The sequence below is a fragment of the Myotis lucifugus genome, unplaced genomic scaffold, assembly GCF_000147115.1.
Source record: "Myotis lucifugus unplaced genomic scaffold, Myoluc2.0 scaffold_105, whole genome shotgun sequence".
Classification (NCBI taxonomy): Eukaryota; Metazoa; Chordata; class Mammalia; order Chiroptera; family Vespertilionidae; genus Myotis; species Myotis lucifugus.
This window is the reverse complement of record NW_005871153.1, coordinates 503497-527194: the sequence shown is the minus strand read 5'-3', so window position 1 is coordinate 527194 and position 23698 is coordinate 503497. Positions and strand designations below refer to the sequence as shown.

At 45.6% G+C, this 23698-nt stretch overlaps 1 protein-coding gene across 1 annotated transcript; it reads left to right on the top strand.

The window, feature by feature from the left end:
• SLC51A (solute carrier family 51 alpha subunit) lies at window positions 1–23491 on the top strand. Its single transcript, XM_006092814.3, has 9 exons — window positions 1–53; window positions 669–763; window positions 13853–14007; window positions 14904–14977; window positions 18236–18394; window positions 18956–19067; window positions 19320–19466; window positions 22480–22585; window positions 23126–23491. The coding sequence occupies exons 1-9, from the start codon at window positions 16–18 to the stop codon at window positions 23260–23262; spliced, it is 1023 nt and encodes a 340-aa protein (XP_006092876.1). The 5' UTR covers window positions 1–15; the 3' UTR covers window positions 23263–23491.
• Window positions 23492–23698: the final 207 nt, after the last annotated feature.

The window sequence follows — 23698 nt, the reverse complement described above, 5'->3', positions numbered from 1 at the left end:
GAGGGAGAGGAGATAATGGAGCCAGACAGGACTCAGATAAAGCTTGACCCCAGGTCAGCCGGCCCTGAGCCAGGAGCCAGTTGCCAAGCAGCAGGAGGCCTCTATCTCTCTGGCCTGTCCCTCCCTCCCTCCCAGGACCCTTTGGTTCCCAGCAAACAGAATGAGACAGGACTGATAATGGTCTGGCTGTCCCTGAGGACACTGTGGGGTTGGGTCAGTGCATGTCCCTTCAAAGTCTTGGCTTTCTCTCCCCATTCGAGGAGAGGAATTTCCCAGAGTTGGGAGCTGGGGGAGAGGGTATATGTACAGAACCTCCACCTGCTGGGGAACCCGACCCTAGTGCTAAGGGTCCACTCTTTCTCTGGGATCCTGCTCTTTCTCCCTAGCCAGCCCCTGGGCTGCTGCCCCAAGGGAAGGGGAGGGAATGGACTGTGGGCTCTTCGGGCACTACAGCCAAGCTGTCCATGACCTAACTGAACAGCAGGCTGCCTTGCACACTAGACCGGGCCCATTCCCCATTCCCTCCCAGAATCAGGTCCTTGAGGGGAAATGGACAAGCTCCCTGCACCCAGAAATGTTTGAGGGAGCGTCAAGTAACGGGTGTCCCTTCTGGTCCCCTCTCCTCTTCACAAGTCCCCATATCTGAACGCAGGCTGGTGTCTCTCCAGGTACACGGCAGATCTTCTGAAAATCCTGGAGACCAATTACAGCATCCCCTCTGCCTGCTTCTCTCACCCTCCCACTGCAGCCCAACTTCTGAGAGGTGAGTCAGGAGGCAATCAAGGAGGAAGTGAGCATCCGGTGGTAAGTCAGGACAGCTGAGAGGAACAGAGGGGAGGTGGCCCTGCACTGCCAGCCTGAGGGCCGGAGAGGATGGCTGGCCCAGTGTCTGTCTGTCATGGTTAACACCTTGGAGAAGAACAACCCCTCGAGGAGCCAATAGGCCAACAGAGGGGCATGGCAACCTAGCCCGGAGACAAACCTGCATGTTGGGCCTCCCGCTTATCCTAGCCCCAATGCTGATTCGAATTGGGGCAGCGGCCTAGAGCATTTTTCAGACCCTGGGCCATCCAGGGACTCAGGCTGGTGCCCAAATGACCCCAGCCCCGCAGAGTGCCCTGAGGCCTACACAGCAGCCTTCTTGGGGAAGGGCCTAGACCAGTGATGGCGAACCTTTTGAGCTCGGCGTGTCAGCATTTTGAAAAACCCTAACTTAACTCTGGTGCCGTGTCACATATAGCAATTTTTTGATATTTGCAACCATAGTAAAACAAAGACTTATATTTTTGATATTTATTTTATATATTTAAATGCCATTTAACAAAGAAAAATCAACCAAAAAAATGAGTTCACGTGTCACCTCTGACACACATGTCATAGGTTCGCCATCACTGGCCTATATCATTTGAGAGGAGTGGTTCTTCTGAATAATGTTCTTAAAACTTAGGTGAGCCAGGCTGGTGCGGCTCAGTGGTTGAGTGTTGACCCATGAACCAGGAAGTTATGGTTTGATTCCCAGTCAAGGCACTTGCCTGGGTTTGGGGCTCGATCCCCAGGAGGGGGTATGCAGGAGGCAGATGATCAATGATTCTCATCATTGATGTTTCTCTCTCTCTAAAATCAATGAAAACATGTTTTTAAAACACACTTAGATGAACCTGTAAGAGTATTCTGACAGTGCCGGCCAACTAGATTCCTATTACTGAATCTCTTTTGAAAGTGAAAGGCTGAGGATGGGACTCAGTTTATTCCCTGGACGCACAGAACATGGCCATCAAATGACCCCTAGCATCTTCCTAGCAAATGTGGCTCCCCCATATTTTATTTTGTTTTCCTACTGCGTGATTAACTACCTTTTATTTTATTAATTTTTGTGAGTTTATCTGAGCCAAGCTGACAACATATGCTGGGGAGCTAGATCTCAAATGCTCCCCTTAACTACCTCTTAGACACTGATGAACGGGAGCTGTGTCTCTATGGCACCTAAATGCTTTTCCCAGCCTCCTTCCTGATTTGTCACTTCAAGGAGTAGACTCTTTCTGAACAACAGGATGTGGTCAGTGTGCGCCAGGAGGCCACATGGGCATGTACTTGGGCAACTTGTTGCATGTGCTCCGAACCACAGTGAATGGCAACTGCCAGAGAGTATCCCGAGAAACCCCTTAGCTGCTCTGTGGTTCGTGCCGGCGGTGCAGCTGGCATACAAGTCTTCCCTTACACCAGCGTTGTCAGCCAGAGTCAATTTTGCCCCCCAGGGGATTTTTGGCAACGTCTGGTGGCAGTTTCAAGTGTCACAACTAGAGGGTGCTACTTGGCATCTAGAGACCAGGAATCCTGGCCTGGAAACAAAGGAAAACCATCCACAGCAAGGAATTATCTTGGCGGAAGGGTCAATAGTGCTGAGGTGCAGAAACCCTCCCTTACACCGTGAAAGTGAATCTCACACCGCTGGGCTGCAAAATGTGCAAATAGAAACACCAAGGATGTTCAAAGCAGGGAGACCATTCTGGGCCTGGTGGTCTGACGAGCTGCCTGATCCCGGGCGGACTGTGGGCGTGGCAGCAGTAGGAGAGTGGTGAGCAGCGGGGGGCACTGCGGGGGTGGGGAGGAGAGAGAAGGAGCAGGCAGGTTCCCAGACACTGAGGAGCTGGATCTGGCCGGACTCCAGGTTGCTGGTGGGGAAGTCGGGGACAGTTGAGAGGCTGGGCAGGTAAGGTGGGGCCCTGTGAGTGCGGGGCAGAAGAGTTGTACTTTATCCTGCAGACGGAAGGAGCCTGGTGAGGGCTCTGAGATTGGGAGGGGCTGGATATGCTTCAGGACCATTAATCAGTAATCAGAATGGACTTCAAGGAAGAAGAACCTTGAGAAGCAGGGGTATAAATTGGGAGTTATTGGCCCAGCCCAGCACGAGGGACAAGAGTCTGAGTCAGAGCAATGTCAGGGAAAGAAAGGGAAGGTTGGAAAACACAGGAAATCCAAAGACAGAGGAGGCAAACTGGTAAATAAATATCTAGACAAAGTAAGTGAAGGGAAAAAAGACTCTAATGATGACGCTGAGGATCTGGGCAATGGCGATGGCGAAGGCGATGACACTGACAGAAATAGGGGAGTCGGGAAGAGGCTATTGGAGGGTGTGGAGAAACCCCTTCCTTCTTCACCTGTAAACTGTGTTGTTCCTTAAAATAAATGCTATTTAAGAAAGAGCTCTTCTGGAAGAACTACGGAACCTTTTAATAATCTATTTTTGAAATGCCTGTGATATGATTGCAATTATAATCCTTACAGCATTTTTGTAAAAATGGACTGGTCCAAACATTTTTATGGAACTGTAAAGGCCCATGAAAAGCCAGGACAATTTTGAAAATGTGTAAGGACAGTACCTGCCCTGCCAGAAATTAAGGCTTACTAGTTTAATAAGACTAGAAATTAAAGCAATAAGGCAAAAACTACAAGGGGTCTGACAAGTAGAAAAATGGAACAGAATACAGGGCCCAGCGATAAACCCATGCCCACTGGGGACTTGCTCCATGAGAGGAGGCTGTACACATCCGTGGGGCCGGATGGACTCATCCAGAAGTGATGCTGGACAATTGCCTGCCCCTATGGCAAATAAATAAACATGAAAATAGCTCCAATGTAGCTTTAATCTGGGTAAATGCAAACATTTTTACAAAAGAAAAAATAGAAAGATATCTTTATGAGAGTAGAGAATAATTTGTTTTTTAAAAAAATGTTTTGCCGAAACAGGTTTGGCTCAGTGGATAGAGCATCGGCCTGCGGACTGAAGGGTCCCAGGTTCAATTCCGGTCAAGGGCATGTACCTGGGTTGCGGGCACATCCCCAGTGGGAGATGTGCAGGAGGCAGCTGATCGATGTTTCTCTCCCATCGATGTTTCTAACTATCTATCTCTCTCCCTTCCTCTCTGTAAAAAAATCAATAAAATATTAAAAAAAATGTTTTGATTGATTTCAGAGAGTAAGTTAGAGGGAGAGAGAGATAGAAACATCAATGGTGAGAGATCAATCGGCTGCCTCCTGCACATCCCAAACTGGGGATCAAGCCTGCAACCCCGGCATATGCCCTGACCAGGAATCAAACTGTGACCTCCTGGTTCATAGGTCGACGCTCAACCACTGAGTCACACCAGCTGGGCTAGAATAGTTTTTTAAACACTAGAAAGAATAAATGATTGTGGAGATTGACTACATAAAACAAACTTCTGTATGACTGAAAACACTATAAAGAATGTTAAAAGCCAAACCACAAACTGGGAGAGGATATTTTCAGCCTATTACCCACAAATGATATGAAAAATTACCCAATAAAAATTGGATAAAATATATGAACAGACAAGTCACAGAATAGGAAACCCAAATGGCCAATAAAAAATACAAAAAGATGGTCTATTTTCTTAGGAATTAGGGAACCAAGAGTTAAATAGTAAAGTATCATTTTACTACATTCTTACAGGCAAAATAAAAAATGTGATATTCCCAAGTGGAGGTGAATTTGAGGTGAACTGTGACTGCAGGTACGATTATAAATTGGTAGAACCACTTTGTATATCTGTAACACTGAAGATTCTCATCTCCTACAGCCCAGCAATTCTAACTCTAGGTATGAATAGAGGAACTTTCCTATATGTGCCAAGGAGACATGGCCAAGAATGCTTATTGTAGCATTTGTTAATGAAAATCATAACAATCACAAAAACCATGTTGACAGGTACTAAAAACTTCTGGACCTTGGTCTTAGAGAAGATTTTATAAATTTGACCTCAAAAGCAAGGGAAGCAAAACAAAAATAAGTGAACGGGACTGTATCAAACTAAAAAGCTTCTTCACAGCAAAAGAAACTGTCAACAAAACAAAAAGGCAACCCAACGAATGGGAGGAGATGTTTGCAAACAACACCTCCAATAAGGGGTGAATATGCAAAATATACAAAGAACTCATACTACTCAACAACAAGACAATCCAATTAAAAAACTTGCAGAAGGCCTAAGCAGTCACTTCTCCCAAGAAAACATACAAATGGCCAACAGATATATGAAAAGAAGCTCAACTTCACTAGCTATTAGGGAAATGCAAATAAAAACGACAATGAGATACCACCTCACACCTGTTAGAATGGCTATTATGATAAGACAAGTAACAATAAGTGTTGGAGAGGCTGTGGAGAGAAAGGAACTCCCCTTACTGCTGGTGGGAATATAAACTGGTACAGCCACTATGGAAAACAGTATGAAGGTTCCTCTTTTGGGTATATACCTGAAAATTTTGATAACATTTATCAGTAAATATATATGCACTCCTATGTTCATTGCAGCATTATTCACAGTGGCCAAGACATAGAAACAATCAAAGTGTCCTTTGCTAGATGACTGGCTAAAGAAGATGTGGTACTTATATACAATCTACACTAATAAAAGAGAAATATGCCAATTAACCATCACTCCGTCACTCCACCACTCTGCTACACCCACCAGCCAATCAGAGCGACTATGCAAATTGACCCAACAAAGATGGTGGTTAATTTGCATACACAGGTGCAGAGCGAAGACTGAAGATGACTGAAGATGGCAGCGGCCACGGAGCTGGAGTGAGCAGGAGGCTTGGGTTGCTCCCGATGATGGAGGAAGCCAAGCTTCCCGCCGGCCCTGTACTCCTCTCAAGGAGGGGTTGGGGCCTGGGTCGCAGGGGGCCTGGATCGCTGGGGGCAACCCAGGCTTCCAGTCCGCCCTGGGCTCCGCTGGAGGAGCTGGGGGAAAAAAAAAAAAAGGAGAGGCTGGGAGCAGCCAGAGCGGAGAAGCCAAGCCTCGCTGCTACGGCCGGACCAAAGGCCTGGGTCCTGGGTGCCAGAGGAAAACCGGTGCCGGCAGCAAGGGGAACGAAGGCCTATTGCGTGAATCTTCATGCAACGGGCCACTAGTAGAATAATAATCAGCCATAAAATACTGTCATGTGTGACAACATGGGTGAGCTTGATAATATCATGCTGAGCAAAATAAACAGACAGAAAAAGTCAAGAACTATATGATTTCAGTTGTAGAAGACCGAAGAAACCCACGCAATGCTTAGAAAAATGGAGTTATACCGCTTTATTATGCCAGTGGTCTCAGAAGAGTTGCCTCTCAAAGTCTGAGCAAACCAAGATGGTGGAAGCTCTTCTTTATACCCCTTTGGTGTCTTTGTCGCCCAAATATGGAATGGGACTTCTGGACCTTTCACGGGGTCTTGAGACCACACTTATGGGCCTGGCCTGGTGTCAGCATTGCTAACTGCCTCCAGGGGTTGTATAATATTCAGTTTATGGCCTCAGGTCTTGCAAGACCAGATTCTGGGAAAGAGGCAGTGAATTATAGGTTATCAAGAATGTACATTAGGTTACTGCCACAGATTCAGATTGCTCCCTGCCCCGCCCCAAAGAAAGAAATGTCTTATTTTCCCCATCACTCTCATATGCGGGATACAAAACTGAAAACAACAAATGAACAAACGACAAACAAAAATTCATATAGACAACAGTATGTTAGTTACCAGAGGGGATGGGGGTGGAGTGGGCAGGTGTTAAAGGGGGTCAAATAGCCGTGGCCGGTTTGGCTCAGTGGATAGAGCGTCGGCCTGTGGACTGAAAGGTCCCAGGTTCGATTCCGGTCAAGGGCAAGTACCTTGGTTGCAGGCACATCCCCAGTGGGAAGTGTGCAGGAGGCGGCTGATCGTTGTTTCTCTCTCATCGATGTTTCTAACTCTCTATCGCTCTCCTTTCCTCTCTGTAAAAAATCAATAAAATATATTTTTAAAAAAAGAAAAAAAGGGGGGGGGTCAAATATATGCTGATGGAAGGAGATTTATGTTTCAAGTGTTCAATTCTATAATACCTCATCTGTATATTGTGAGGTATCATAGAATTGAACACTTGAAAGATATAATTTTATTAACCAATGTCACACCAATAAATTTAATGAAAAAACAATGTTGGGTAGATAAAACATCTTTTTAAAAATATATATATATATTTTATTGATGTTTTACAGAGAGGAAGGGAGAGGGATAGAGAGTTAGAAACATCGATGAGAGAGAAACATCGATCAGCTGCCTCCTGCACAACCCCTACTGGGGATGTGCCCGCAACCAAGGTACATGCCCTTGACTGGAATCAAACCTGGGACCCTTCAGTCTGCAGGCTGACGCTCTATCCACTGAGCCAAACTGGCTAGGACTGGATAAAACATCTTGAGGATGATGCCACTTATATAGATTTTTTAATGCAAAGCAACATAGTATGTTCAGTATGTAGATATGTTGTAAAGCATTAAAACATAAATGTAAAAGATATACACCAACTTCAGAATAGAAGTTAGCCCTGGGAGGTGAGATGGGGAAGGAAAAGGATCCAGGAGGTATAAACAGGCCTTCAAATCAATAAGACCCTGCCCTATGCCCCACCCTTCCTTCATAAATATATCTGTACTTTTAATTTTTCTAAAAGTAACTTTTGAAGCAAAATCAGCAATATCATAACACTTTTTAAAATGGGTTATGGATATAATTATGTATGCTCTATTATCTTTATTTTTGAATTTTTTATCATTTAAAAAAGAATTATAAAAATTGTTTTGAAAGGTTAGGATGAAGTGTTCGATTAAAAATAACAGAATACAAAATTTTACAGTATGATTGCAGTAATATAATATATATCACTTTAACCAGGATGTTTTGGTTTTTTTAAATTATATTTTTATTGATTTCAGAGAGGAAGAGAGAGAGATAGAAACATCAATGATAAGAGAGAATCATTGATCAGCTGCCTCCTGCATGCCCCCTACTGGGATTGAGCCCACAACCCTGGCACCCTTGACCAGAATTGAACCTGGGACCCTTCAGCCCACAGGCCAATGCTCTATCCACTGAGTCAAACCGGCTAGGGCAGTGGTCGGCAAACTGCGGCCCCTTGAGTGTGGCTCTTCCACAAAATACCACGTGCGGACGCGTACGTACAGTGCGATTGAAACTTCGTGGCCACACTCAAGGGGCCAAAGAGCCGCATGTGGCTCACGAGCCGCAGTTTGCCGACCACTGGGCTAGGGCAAACCAGGATTTTTTTTAAAGCTACTTTTTTTTAAAATAATATATTTTATTGATTTTTTACAGAGAGGAAGGGAGAGGAATAGAGAGTTAGAAACATCAATCAGCTGCTTCCTGTACACCCTCCTACTGGGGATGTGCCCGCAACCAAGGTACATGCCCTTGACCGGAATCGAACCTGGGACCCTTCAGTCCGCAGGCCGAAGCTCTATCCACTGAGCCAAACCAGTCAGGGCTAAGACTACTTTTTATTGAGCAAATACTACATACCAGGTGTTGTGCTAGGAGTTTTAATGAGAGAAAATAGTAAGTGGAATTTTACTTTCAATTAATATGTCTCTGACTCCAGAGCCTATGCTCTTAACGCCATGAAAACAAATATGCAAAAATAAAATAATTTTTGACTAGGAACCAGGTAGGATTATGGGTGACACTCTGTCTTCAAAAAATTAATGTTCTTATATTGTTTCATTATAACCTTCACATTTCCAAGACAGTGGGAAATTTGCTAGTTGCTAGCAAAATGGTCAATTAGACAAGCATTTCCTAAAGTGTGTTCCTTGGGATACTAATCCCAAGTTCTGCTTCATGAAAACAGAGTCGATAGAAACGCAGGTTTTATAAAAGCTGTAATTCCTCCTGTTGGAAATTAACATGTAAATCAGATTAACACTTCAGTATGCTCTGCAGGAAAGAGGCGTGTTTAACTTTGTTTAAGGCATTTCCAACAATCCTTTGCCATAGAACACTTTTGTCTCATAATATCAGTTAAAATATAAAAAAAAAATAAGGTAGGACACAAATCTTCTAAGAAGATAAGTAAGTTTGATGGAGAGCAATGGTGTCAGGCTATGGATGTGAGGGAACTTCTCTCTCAGCCTTTGCACTGTGGAAGTGGGTACCCGAGCCTAAAGATCCTGCCAGTGTGAGGAAGAATAGAGTACCAAGCCAGCAGTTCAAGACAGTGCAAAGCATTCCTACACCGAACAGTCAGAATATGCCCCACCCTCCCTCATAAATTAAACCATCTTTTAGGGTTGCATTTGGTTGTTTCCATCACTCCACACGCCCTCCCATATCTATGTGAACACAACCAATAGTCAGTGTGTGTAATGGTTGAGAGTATGGGTTTAGCGTCAGGAACCCCTGGGTTCACTTCAAGGTTGTGTGACCCCGGGCAAGGTGATTAAGAGTGGTTCTCAACCATCCTAATGCTGCGACCCTTTAATGCAGTTCCTCATGTTGTGGTGACCCCCAACCATAAAATTATTTTCATTGCTACTTCATAACTGTAATTTTGCTACTCTTATGAATCATAATGTAAATATCTGATATGCAGGATGTATTTTCATTGTTACAAATTGAACATAATGAAAGCATAGTGATTAATCACAAAAACAATATGTAATTATACATGTGTTTTCCGATGGTCTTAGGCGACCCCTGTGAACGGGTCGTTCGACCCCCAAAGGGGTCGCGACCCATAGGTTGGCGACCCACAGGTTGAGAACCACTGCTCTAAGCTTTGTTTCCTGGAAAAGCCTATAAAATGGAGATGACAATAGGGATTCTCTTGGGGTTATTTCTTTCATTCAACAAATAGTTTAAACACTTAGAGACAGAAGGGAGAACAAGACTAACGAAGTCCCTGCCTTGGTGGCGTGTACACTAAGGTGAGAGGACAGACACCAAGCAAGTAAATTCACATGCACATGACCTCAGTGGGGGAGGGCAGACCACACTGCCTAGAGGAGCTGGCTGAGGGGCATTGGAGCAGAGACTCGGTGATGAGGAGCCAGCTGGGAGCTCGGGGAGAAAAGCTGAACCAGCAGAAGCCCAGTGTAAAGTCCTGGAGGTGGGAGCGCTCATGTGGCAGTTGGGAAGGAGTGGTAGGGAAATTCCAAACCCCTAAACACAGAGAAGATGAGCTGCAGTGACTGAGTCTGGAGAACAGAGGGTGTGGGAAAGGATGAGGAATCAGCAGAGGAGACTTGGAGGGTCAGAGGCCAGGAGGGGACTGTGGTTCTGAGTCAAGGGGAGGGAAGCTTTGCAAGGAGGAGGGGTGTTCAAGGGCAGTGAAGACTGGAAAGGACTGGGCCATGACGGCTTGCCTGAGAAAGGGCCGTTTCCACTCTGCTCTCAGGGAGGACAGGAGTCAGGTAGGGAGTGGGGGTCAGGCAAGGAGAGGCCTCCAGCAGTGACTGCCTCTCCCAACAACGGACATTGGTGTTTAGGAATCTACTGAATTGATTTTGGTTTCTACCTATTTGGACTTTTTCTTGGGTGTGTATTTTTTTTTAACTAAATATTTCTATTATAAAAATAATTCAGAAAAATAAATATGAAAATCCAGAAAAGTAAAAAGAGGAAAAGTTGTTTATAGTCCCACCACTCAGAGACAGGCACTGCTAATCTCACCGTGTATTTCCTTTTTCTGTGCTTTTATTGAACAGTACTAGAGGCCCAGTGCATGAAATTTGTGCACGGGGTGGGGGGAGCTGTGTGTCCCTCAGCCCAGCCTGCACCCTCTCCAATCTGGGACCCCTCGAGAGATGTCCGACTGCCCATTTAGGCTCGATCCCACTGCCCGGGCAGTAGAACATCCCTCTCACGATCCAGGACTGCTGGCTCCCAACCGCTCACCTGCCTGCTTTCCTGATTGCCCCTAACCAGTCCCCTGCCAGCCTGATCGATGCCTAACTGCTCCCCTGCCAGCCTGATTGCCCCTAACTGCCCTCCCCTGCTGACCCAGTCACCCCTAACTGCCCTCTCCTGCCAGCCTGGTCACCCCTAACTGCCCTCCCCTGCAGGCCTGGTCACCCTCAACTGCCCTCCTCTGCTGGCCCAGTCACCCCTAACTGCCCTCCCCTGCTGGTCTGATCGCCCACAACTGCCCTCCTCTGCTGGCCATCTTGTGGCGGCCATCTTTGACCACATGGGGCAGTCATCTTGTGTGTTGGAGTGATGGTCAATTTGCATATTACTCTTTTATTAGATAGGATTAGGAATCATACTATACCTATAATTTTTTAAAAAATATTTGTTCTTTCTTTTTTTTATATTTTATTGATTTTTTACAGAGGAAGGGAGATGGATAGAGAGTCAGAAACATCAATGAGAGAAACATCGACCAGCTGCCTCCGGCACACCCCCAACTGGGGATGTGCCTGCAACCAAGGTACATGTCCTTGACCGGAATCGAACCTGGGACCTTTCAGTCCACAGGCCGATGCTCTATCCACTGAGCCAAACCGGTTATGGCTATACCTATAATTTTATGTCCTATTTAAAAACCCACATTCTCATCACCCAAAGACAGCATTGCTAATGTGTTTTCATTTGTTGTGTTTTTTTTAGTATTTCTAGGTTTTTTCTACACAATTATTTTTAAATATTTTTATTTTATCAAAGTGATACATGAACATGGTTAAAAATCAAATAGTATAAAAGGGCTACTATGAAAATCAACAATCCCCTGCCCTTTGCTTTCCCATTTCTAATCTTCCTCCTCTTGTTTGTTTTTTTTATAGCTGATGTTTCTTTTTATAGTTACCTTCAAATCACCAACATGTGCACACCATTATTTCCTAGAATATCAATTTTGGACATTATCTGTTGCTGCTTTATGATACATAAGGATTTAGCTCACTTAGCACCAACTTTCTTCCATTCTCTCCATATAATTATGGCAATATTTTTTGTTGGTTATCTTTACAGCTTTATATACATACCGATAGTTTATTTCTTATTCTGCCAACTATGGAGAGTGCGTCTTGACTTTCCATTTTGTAAGATAAAGATATTAGTGCCTCACTCTTTCCTTAACATTTTTGTGCCTTTCTCTCCCCAATTAATTCCTTTAAACATGGTTATAATTTACTGTGCTAATTTTTCATTCTGCTCTGTCCACATAAGGTTTTTTAAAGATATAATTAATGCAATAAAAGGCAATGATCTTAAGTATGTAGCTTGACGAATTTGTACCTAGATGTACACCTGTGAAACCACCACTCAGATCAACCTGTAGAACATTTCCGGCATCCAGTAGGGTCTCTTAAACTCTCCCACTTAATGTTTCTACAATGACCACTGTTCCAACCTATATCACCTTTATTTTTTTTAAATATATTTTATTGATTTTTTACAAAGAGGAAGGGAGAGGGATAGAGAGTTAGAAACATCGATGAGAGAGAAACATCGATCAGCTGCCTCCTGCACACCCCATACTGGGAATGTGCTCACAACCAAGGTACATGCCCTTGACCGGAGTCGAACCTGGGACCCTTCAGTCCACAGGTCGACACTCGATCCACTGAGCCAAACTGGTAGGGCAGATGTGATATTTTTTGACAGCTTCACCTTTGACCTGGTGCTCCTTGTGGTGACACCAGGTATGACTGATCCAGATGACAACTCAGTTCTCTGCTGTGCTGTGGTCTCCTTCCTCCCTGGCTTGGTTTCAGCAGTATTATCTCTCTGACTGAGCTGTCCTCAGTCACCAAACGTAAGGCACCTAACCAACACCTTCCTCATACTCTACTCCCAATGCAGGAGGACAGTGGACTGGGTTCTGACAGTCTTCCTTTCCCCCTTCTTCCTCTCATCTGGCCAGGTAGGAGGTGGGAAGGAGAGAGCCTGCCACCTAGGGAAGGGACTTAGATAAATGAGGGCCCAGGCTTACTCACTAAGGACAAAGAGCCCTTTAAAACGAGTTGTTGCATTTATGAGTCACATGTTCAGAAACACATATTATAACTAGATTAATGTTTCCCTGTTAGCAGTAGTGAGACCTGAGGAGTTTCACTGGTATTTGTCAAAACGCTTATCTCCTGACCATTATCAGGTGAGCTTGTTAAAAATACAGTTACTGGGCCTATCCCAGATCTACTGGAGCAGCAACTCTGAGGGCAGGGCCTGGACAGCTACTTTCTAACAACTCCTCAAATGAATGTAATAAACTAAAGAGACCTTCTGGGCCCTGGCTGGGTGGCTCAGTTGGTTGGAGCATCATCCTATACACAAAAAGTTTGTGAGTTCAATTCCCGATTAGAGCATATACCCAGGTTGTAGGTTCAATCCGGGTCAGAGCGCATATGGGAGGCAAATGATCAATGTTTCTCTCTTTCCCTTTCTCTCTCTCTAAAAATCAATAAAAACGTATCCTCAAGTGAGGATTAGGAAAGAGAGAGAGAGAGAGAGAGAGAGAGAGAGAGAGCTACTGGACCACATTTAATGTAAGACAAAGTGTGGGGCCAACATGGGTTGAAGGTCCTTGGAGTCTTGTGTCCATTTCTCTTTTGCTAAAATCCCTTTTTGATGTTCCAGTTTCACGACATAATTTTTGAAATCAATTTTAAACAGCTCTAAAGTATACCACTATATCACATCCTGCTTCGGTTATAATGCTAATTGGCCCCTGTTTGCGAGCATGACACCTGGCACTGGAGGTAGAAAAGTGAACTCCTAATCCAAATTTTTTGCTAAGTATATAAAAACCTGTTTGGTGTCTATACCCTGGCTCAGGTAAGTGTCAACATACCTAAAATGATCTGGTCTTGTCTCCCATCCATGCAGTGGAATGACTATTTCTTAGCCACATGTTAAGTTTTCTAGGTCTAAGAAGAAGCCATTCTTCTGCATGGATAGGCCTAGGCCAGATAATTCTACGTATGGTAAAGCCATTTAGATCCAAGTGAGGAAGCCACATTTCTGCTCCTCAGTCCTGGTCATCAACTCACTGGAGTCTGCCCTCTTTCCACGTTAGCATTGGGCCCTTTGGAGATTGCCCTCACGGCCACCATGACCTTGCTTGCCCTGGGCTCAATTGCCATCTTCCTGGAGGACGCCGTCTACCTGTACAAGAACACCCGTTGCCCCATCAAGCGAAGGACTCTGCTCTGGAGCAGCTCTGCGCCCACGGTGAGGGCCTGCAGCTGCCCTTTGGGAGGGACTGAGGAGGAGACAGGGACCCTTTTTGAGAATTCCTCTAAACTCAACAATTCCAATCAGCAAAGAGTTCCTGCCTCTACCGCCTTAGGTGGGGGTTTCTAATCGAATCTCCATTTGCTTGGAAGGCCCCAGGCAGTGGGATGGAGTGTTGGAATTCTTAGAGCCACAGAGACAACTAAAGAAACCGCTCTGCCACCAGTGGCCCAATCGCTACTCCCCAGGGTGTTGCTGTTAAAAGCAAGCCTCCTCTCTGTCCAGGCAAGCAGCGGTTCCGCAGAGAGCAGGAGGGAAAGAATGTTTTCCTCATGGGGTCATACTTAGCTCTATCCTTACATTGTAGGCTTTTAAAATTCCCACAGTCACTATATTGGCCTTTGGCTTGCTGGTAGATCATAAGATTGGACTTCCGTTTCCTTCTGGTGAGCTCTGTGTGTCTATTTGGAGCAGAGTGGGGCACTTGAGGGCCTTTCCTGGCAGATGACATCTGCCTAAAACCATCTCAAGTCATCAGAGACACTCCCATAACATGGGATGTTGAAGAGTAAGGGTTGAATCTTGATCCACTTACTCCTAAGGATGAACTCACCTACTCCTACCCCAAGGATATAGGATGAGATAGTCTTACAAAAAAAAACAAAAAAACCCTGGCTGAAGGTGACATGCTGTCTCTAACCCTAGACATAGAAGGAACTGACAGCTGAATTAAATTTTTAAAAAATTTCCATTAGTGATATTTCCAGCTGGCCACTAAAGTAATAGTCCCTCAAATGTTTAGGTTTGGCTTCCTTGAGCTCTTGTCACAAAAGCTTCAAGAGGGTGAGCACAAAGTCTCCCTCCCCTGAACCAGCTTCCTGCTCCTCTCCCAGGTGGTGTCTGTGTTCTGCTGCTTCGGGCTCTGGATCCCTCGCTCCCTCATGCTCGTGGAAATGGCCATCACCTCGTGAGTGTCCTGCCCACCCCCACCTCTGGGCGTGGTATCCTTCCAGGGGTTCCCTTCTGCTCCCCACTCACCAGGAATCCAGAGTCCATGCCTTCTTATAGCCCCTCTCCCTTCCACAAATCCCTGCAAACCAGTCTTGATTACAAATAGAATCAAGCCCTTTCCAACTTGTGCTAACCCGGTCTCTTGAACTTCTGGATCTGTTCATCCTAGGCCAGTGATGGCGAACCTACGACACGCGTGTCAGAGGTGACACGCGAACTCATTTTTTTGATTGATTTTTCTTTGTTAAATGGCATTTAAATATATAAAATAAATATCAAAAATATAAGTCTTTGTTTTACTATGGTTTCAAATATCAAAAAATTTCTATATGTGACACGGCACCAGAGTTAAGTTAGGGTTTTTCAAAATGCTGACACGCCGAGCTCAAAAGGTTCACCATCACTGTCCTAGGCCATCATTTTGTCCCCACAGCCTGAAATTCCCCTCTTCCCAGGCCCCTGGGCCCCCATCCTCTCTCATTCCTCTTGGAGTCACACATTCAGAGATCCTAGTCCCTACCATGATCCCTTCAGGAAACCCCACCCCTTGCTGCTCCCTTTGCAGTCCATCATTCTTTTATCCCCCCCAATTATTTCATTTCTTTTTTAAAAAATTAAATCTTTATTGTTCAGATTATTACAGTTGTTCCTCTTTTTTCCCCCATAGCTCCCCTCCACCCGGTTCCCACCGCACCCTCTGCCCTTACCCCCCGCCCCAAACTGTCCTCATCCATAAGTGTACGATTTTTGTCCAGTCTCTTCCCACACCACGCACACCCCTCCTCCCCCACGCCAGAATAGTCAGTCCACTCCCTTTCTATGCCCCTGATTTTATTATATTCACCAGTTTATTCTGTTCATCAGATTATTTATTCACTTGATTTTTTAGATTCACTTGTTGATAGATGTGTATTTGTTGTTCATAATTTGTATCTTTACCTTTTTCTTCTTCCTCTTCTTAAAGGATACCTTTCAGCATTTCATATAATACTGGTTTGGGTGGTGATGAACTCCTTTAGCTTTTTCTTATCTGTGAAGCTCTTTATCTGACCTTCAATTCTGAATGATAGCTTTGCTGGGTAAAGTAATCTAGGTTGTAGGTTCAGCCTTGCTATTCATCACTTTGAATATTTCTTGCCACTCCCTTCTGGCCTGCATAGTTTCTGTTGAGAAATCAGCTGACAGTCGTATGGGTATTCCCTTGTAGGTAACTGACTGTCTTTCTTGCTGCTTTTAAGATTCTCTCTTTGTCTTTTGCTCTTGGCATTTTAATTATGATGTGTCTTTGTGTGGTCCTCTTTGGATTCTTTTTGTTTGGGGTTCTCTGCGCTTCCTGGACTTGTAAGTCTATTTCTTTCACCAGGTAGGGGAAGTTTTCTGTCATTATTTCTTCAAATAGGTTTTCAATATCTTGCTCTCTCTCTTCTTCTGGCACCCCTATAATTCGGATGTTGGTACGCTTGAAGTTGTCCCAGAGGCTCCTTACACTATCTTCATATTTTTGGATTCTTTTTTCTTTTTGTTTTTCCGGTTGGGTGTTTTTTGCTTCTTCGTATTTCAAATCTTTGACTTGATTCTTGCGATCCTCTAGTTTGCTGTTGGAACTCTGTATAATATTCTTTATTTCAGTCAGTGTATGCTTAATTTCTAGTTGGTCCTTGTTCATATCCTCGAGGGTCTTACTAGATTTCTTGAGGGTCTCACTAAATTTATCGGCAGTTTCTAAAATATTCTTGAAAAACCTTAAAAGTGTGGTTTTGAACTCTATATTCAGTAGTTTACTTTCCTCCATTTCTGTCATTTGTGACCTGTTTCTTTGTCTCTGCATTTTTTATGCTTCCCTGTGTTGATAGAGTGGCTTTCTGTGCTAGGTGTCCTGTAGTGCCCAGTGGCTCAGCCTCCCCAATTTTGGAGGGAGGGGGAAATCTGCTTGAATGCAACCTGCGTAGCTCAGTGTGGGGGTTCTCTGCTCCTGGCTTTTGTGAGTGAACACCTCACACCTGCTCTGTGCCTCTAGGCATCACAGCCCCTTGCCTCTGACCCATTTTGTGGATATTGCTTTTGACCCCAAAGGTGGACACTCTTGGTGCTCCCCTTTGTGGGCTTTGTGCACAGTCTTGTTGTAGTTAAGCCTTGATTGTTGTAGGTATCACTGGGAGGAATTGACCTCCAGGCCAATTGGCTGTGAGAATCTGCTGTGTCTACAGTGGGAGAACTTCTGTGCTGGAGACACCCTTCTGGGGCAAGACTTGCTTCAGTGGGGCTTTGGTGCTCACTGAGTCTGCCCCCTGAGTATGTCCCTTATGGATCTGAGGAGTTGTAATCTGGATGGTCCCACTCTGACCACTGGGTACACTGGCTCTTGGATCTCTAAGGAGGTGCTAATTTAGCCTCTGCCTGAGGCTACCCAGCAGGAGCTACGGAGAGATCTGCAGGTTCCTCTTTTTTGTTTGGGATTTGGAGGTGACCAGATGAGGCCCAGCTGTGAAGCAATGCAAGCTGCTGTGGGGCCTTGGGCCTTCTTTTGGAAGTTCTGGGTCTCTCTGACCCAGCTGCAGTTTGTTAGGTAATTTTCAGATTGCAAAGGGCCAGGCCTTTCATATGCAAAAGTCTCTGTGCACAGCTTGGGTGGGGCGGGGTCTCAGGGAATCAACAGGGAGGAGAAAACAGCTATGGCTGCTCCCCAGTCCTACCCTAAGAGGCCCCGAGTCTCAGTGTCCCGGTAATTGCTGCAAGGATTTCTGAGAGAAAGCCGCCCTCGAGTTCTGACCGATGCCAGACAGTCCAGTTTCTCCCCGTATGAGTCTGGGTCCCCAGAGACTCGCCCAGAACTGGAGTTCAGAGCAGTCGGGAGCTTGAGACTCCCTCCTGATTAAAAAAGACAACCATGTCCTCAGTTGCCAGCCCTTTCCACATGCACCTCCGTACCTCTGCACTTTACTTTCACACCTCCTCTGAGTCTCTGTATGCTTTTCTCTTTCCTTCTAGTTGTAGAATTTCCACTCAGCCAGCCTTCCTGTGGTTCTGGATGATGTCCGTTCTGTCTTTTAGTTGTATTTTTGAAGTGGTTGTACAAGGCAGCCATTTCCGGTGTTTACCTATGCCGCCATCTTGGTTTCCGCAGTCCATCTTTCTTTGGCGGCAAAGGCTGTCCTCTCAGCGAGCTGCCACCTCCTCTCTGTGTATTCTCAGGCCCACTTCTCCCCCACTCCAGGTTTTATGCGGTGTGCTTTTACCTACTGATGCTGGTCATAGTGCAAGGCTTTGGTGGGAAGGAAGCAGTAGTGAGGACACTGAAGGACACCCCGATGATGATCCACACAGGCCCCTGCTGCTGCTGCTGCCCCTGCTGCCCCAAACTCAACCTCACCAGGTAAGACGGGAGGGAGGGGAGCCCTTGAAGAACCGGTTCCAGTTCCTGCACTCTCTCTCCCAAGAGCGTCTGCTGGTTGGTTCGCTCAGCTCTGCTTCAAACCTCTTGGAACTAGGCTTGTATGGAACAAAGTCAATGAAAAAAGGGTGGGTATCCCCAGCCAGGACCCCACACATTAGGCACCCACTCAGGGGTAAGGGGGGCCGAGAAAGAACTCCGAAGTTCCCATCAGTTACGCCACTGCCCCCTGCAAAGTTTAGCCACACAGAGGAAACTGAACTCCAGGCTATTGCCCCCTCTGCTCATCTGGTTAATGAGGTTGAATTACCACTGATCGTTCTTGTTCAAAGGCAGCATTCTGGTCTAGGAATGAGTGGGAAGCAAGAAGAAGGGTTGCCAGTGCTCTTAACATTCTAGCTTTTTCCTATGTCCCCATCCATTTAACCATTTTGGTGTCTGATGGCAGCCAAGCCTCGGCCCAGGAGCCCAGTGAGGGAGAGGAGAATTGTCTTGGGATGGGTGGTCTGTGGGCCCATGTTCCTAACCCTCTGCTCCCCTCAGGAAGAAGCTCCAGCTGCTGATGTTGGGCCCATTCCAGTATGCCTTCCTCAGGATAACCCTGGGCCTGGTGGGCCTGTTCCTCATCCCCGATGGCATCTTTGAGCCAGCAGACGTAAGCCAGGAGTGAGGGGCAGTGAACTCCGAGGCTCATTTGGTACCTTTGAGCTCTACAAGGAATAGCTGGAGCCAATATTCCCTGATACCTGGGGACAGAGTGACCTAGAACAGAGGCTTGGGCACTATGGTGGGAGAGAGGAGACTGGAATAAGCCAGGGCTATGGCATTGTTATCCCCTTGGGGGAAGAAATAAAAGGGAGGGAAAGGGCTTGTCCCCCTCACTGACTCCCACTTGGTCTGCCACCAGATTTCTGAGCAGAGCACGGCTCTGTGGATCAACACTGTCCTCGGTGTGTCCACCCTGTTGGCTCTCTGGAGCCTGGCCATCCTTTTCCGTCAAGCCAAGCTGCACCTGGGCGAGCAGAACATCGGGGCCAAATTTGCTCTGTTCCAGGTAACTATACCCTGAGAGAGAAAAGATGGCTCGTAATAGAACTACAAATAATTGGGGTTAGGAGGTGAGTCTAATACAGGCTCAAAGGGGTCTGGGAATCTCCTTAAGCCTTAGGTTCCTGTGAGATTTGGAAAGTGATCCCTGCCCCTTCCCAGATTTTGCTGTTTGTGCTATTTTTGCTTTGTGTTTGCTAGGGCTGCTGTGATAAAATGCCACCGAGTGGCTCAAAACAACGGAAACTTATTCTCTCACAGTTCTGGAGCCTAGAAGTACAAAATCAACATGTCAGCTGGGCTGTCCTCCCTCTGAAACCTGTAGGGGAGAACCCTTCCTTCCTCTTCTCGGCTTCTGGAGGTTTGCCAGCAATCTCGGCCTTCCTCAACTTGCAGCTGCCTCACTCTACTTCTGCCGCAGTCATCACATGGCCTTCTTCCCTCACGCATCTGTCTCTTTGCCTCTTCTTATAAGGATATCAGTCATATGAGAATAATGCCCTAGCACCATGGTCGGCAAACTGCGGCTCGAGAGCCACATGCGGCTCTTTGGCCCCTTGAGTGTGGCTCTTCCTAAGCCTTAGGAGTGCCCTAATTAAGTTAATAACAATGTACCTACCTATATAGTTTAAGTTTAAAAAATTTGGCTCTCAAAAGAAATTTCAATCATTGTACTGTTGATATTTGGTTCTGTTGACTAATGAGTTTGCTGACCACTGCCCTAGCAGGTTTGGCTCAGTGGATAGAGCGTCGGCCTGTGGACTAAAGGGTCCCGGGTTTGATTCTGGTCAAGGGCACGTGCCCAGATTGCAGGCTCGATCCCCAGTATGGGGCATGCAGGAGGCAGCCAATCAATGATTCTCTCTCATCATTGATGTTTCTATCTCTCTCTCCCTCTTCCTTCTTCTCTGAAATCAATAAAAATATATTTTTAAAAAAGGATAAGGGCCCACCTTATTCCGGTATGACTTCATCTTAATTAATGACCTATAATTAGTTAACCAAAACAAAGATGCTGTTTTGAAATAGATCATATTCTGAGGTACTGGGGGTTAGGACTTCAACATATCTGTTTTGGGGGCACAATTCAACCCATAACCTTAACTGCTCCTGTCTTTGCTTTTTTTCTTTTCTATGATTATTCCTAAAATCCTATCATCCATCACCACTAGCAGTATGAGCATTATCTCAGCTACAACTATGAACTACTCACACCATGTGCTAGGCACTTTTCATACAGTACTTTAAAAAAAAGTCCTCACCCAAAGATATGTTGAGAGAGAGAGAGGAAGGGGTGGGGAGGGAGAGAACCATCAATGTGTGAGAGAAATATTGATTGGTTGCACAACTGGGGATCAAACCCACAACCTAGGTATGTGCCCTGACCAGGAATCAAACCCACAACCTTTTGGAATGTGGGACAATGCTCCAACCAACTGAGCCACCTGGCCATGGCTTTGTACATTACATTTAAATATTCACAATAATCTTAGGAGTCATTATTATTTTTATTTTACAAATAAGAAAACTGAGACCCAGAGATGTTATGAGACTTGCTCCAAGGCACACAGAACGCGGCTAGAATTTAAACCCAGATCTGTCTAACTCCCAACCCACATTCCTTCTCTTCACACTGCCTCTCATCATCACACCTCTTCTGAAAGTTCTCACAAAAGCATGTTTGCTTTTTACACTTTTCATTCTCCAAGTCCAAAGACAACTTTTCCACCAAATGCAATATTGTGTTTTCCTTCTCTCTCCATTCTTTCTGTCTCCTTGCTGGGCCCTTCTCCTACTTCCAAGAAACAATAACTGCATTTTAGCTAAGAGTGGTTTCACATAAATTCTCATTTGCTCTAAGCAGATACCTCTGAAATGTGAATTTCTAGGCATATAGCAGGTAGAATTGAAGGGGGTAGGAGAAGAGAGAGATGAGCCTGAAATGGGGTCAGGGACAGAGGGGCAGAAGCCCTTAGGGTCAGGCACAGGTAAAAGCCTGTCATTGCTGAGCCTGTGGGGAAGCCTGGACAAGCTGGGTCTGCCTTGCCTGGGGGGGGGGGGGGGGGGGGGAGACAAGCACTAAGGCAAATAGTGCTCCTGGGGCCTCTGGATAGAGATTATTTTCTTCTTCTTTTTTTATTTTATTGTGTTATAACATATATGTGTGTGTGTGTGTGTGTGTGTGTGTGTGTGTGTCATATGTATATATGACATAAATTTTACAATTTTAACCATTTATATATGTACAGTTCAGCAGCATTAAGTGCAGTCACATTGTTGTGCAACCATTGCCACCATCCATCCCCTGAAGGTTTTCATCTTCCCCACGGAAAGTCTGTACCCATTGAACACTCATTCCCCTTCGCCTCCAGCCCTGGCACAGCAGAGATTCTTCAAAGGGCACTTTAATAGTGAACCGTCCATCATTCTATCGGCAGGGATCTCAGGTACTTGAAGTAGATGGACTGACTCTTCCTTAATCATCCATCCTTTCTATTCTTTAAGTGCTCATTAGCAGCCATGGCTGAAATACGGGGATAAACTTGAACCCCCCAATCAGTTTTTGTTGTTTCTTGTCAGGAACTCTAATAAAATATTGGGTAGGAAGATGAGGTTGTAATTTTTTAAAGATTACAAACGTCACCACATTTTTTTTAAATATATTTTATTGATTTTTTACAGAGAGGAAGGGAGAGAGATAGAGAGTTAGAAACATCGATGCAAGAGAAACATCGATCAGCTGCCTCCTGCACAGCTCCCACTGGGGATGTGCCCGCAACCCAGGTACATGCCCTTGACCGGAATCGAACCCGGGACACTTGAGTCCGCAGGCCGACGCTCTATCTAATTTTTCTAAAGATTACAAACGTCACCACATTTTAATCAACGCTCTGGAACTGCAGCGATCTAAAGGCTGGCCGAATGCACAGCAGCAGGACAAGCATGGCAGCGGGCCAGCTGACCTCAGCGCCATGGACACTGAGCCCACTCTGCCCTTGCTTCTCTTTTCCCTTCTGCAGGTGCTCCTCATCCTGACCGCCCTGCAGCCATCCATCTTCTCGGTGTTGGCCAATGGCGGGCAGATTGCTTGTTCGCCTCCCTTTTCCTCTAAAATCAGGTCTCAAGGTGAGCACATAGAAGTTCCTATCTCTTTCCAGGATGGGTGAGAGGAGGTGGGTCAGGGAAGAGAGGACCTTAGATCAGAGGTTGGGCCAGGCAAGCTGCTGCTCCGAATACTCAGAAAGGGATCTCCAAAGATCTCCGCAGAGATTTAAGGAGACTGTGCCTTCTCTGATCACACAGAGGAGAGCTACAGTTCCACAGCTTGAGGCCAGCCTTGACAGCCAACCAAGAAAGCCATGGGTTCATCCTTAGCTCCTGGGAGAGGAATGGGTGTGGTTGGGAAGCAGAGATCATGCTGATAAAACACACAAAAGAAATGAGTTTTAATGCTAGCCTCAGGTTGCAGAAGGTTGAGAGCCAAGTTCTGGTTCGGGCTTTACTATTAACCTGCTGTGTTACTCACGCACGACAGCCTCTAGGTGCTGGTGTGAGGAGAAATTACAGAAAGTGTTGTCGCACTGACATGCCAGGGCTGCTGGTGGGATACCACCGCTATAATTTAGTATAACTATAACCAACTTTACATTTCACCCCGCACTGCAGTGATGAATTGCCACCTCCTGATACTGGAGACTTTCCTGCTGACTGTGCTGACACGGAGATACTACAGAAGGAAAGACGACAAGGTTGGATATGAACCTTTCCCTTCTCCAGACCTGGATTCGAACCTCAAAGCCTGAGGCGGACGGCTTGGACAATGAGACACTGTACTCATGAGATGGGCACACGATTTCTTCACTGTCCCTCAACATTGACCACATGGGGAAGGATTCCATGTCAGTACAAGCTGGCAAATTACACTGGACTATACAGATGAAGGTGAATCATGCAATAGGATGAGATTGTTTTGGGTCTTGCCTGGGGAAGGTAATTTAGTTTCATAATAGACAAACAGAATGGAGTTTGAAACTCTATAATCGGGCACATTACCCCCATGGGTGCCACGATTAGCCCTTAAAACTTGTATATTGGTAAAGCTTATGGTATAAGAATGAGAGAACTCAGTCAGGCAAAGCAGTATAAGCCCACAGTTTTGAAGAAAGCAGGTCCCTTAAGAATAGATCAAAGGTGTTCTTTTCCTTACAGATGTGTCGTTAGAGCACTGATGACATTAGA

Excerpts from the sequence above, each read along its gene's own strand:
- SLC51A (XM_006092814.3), top strand. The coding sequence starts at position 16 with ATGGAGCCAGACAGGACTCAGATAAAGCTTGACCCCAG. Across the intron at positions 764-13,852 it reads TGCAGCCCAACTTCTGAGAG|CATTGGGCCCTTTGGAGATT; the intron begins GTGAGTCAGGAG and ends TTTCCACGTTAG. Across the intron at positions 14,978-18,235 it reads GTGGAAATGGCCATCACCTC|GTTTTATGCGGTGTGCTTTT; the intron begins GTGAGTGTCCTG and ends CCCCCACTCCAG.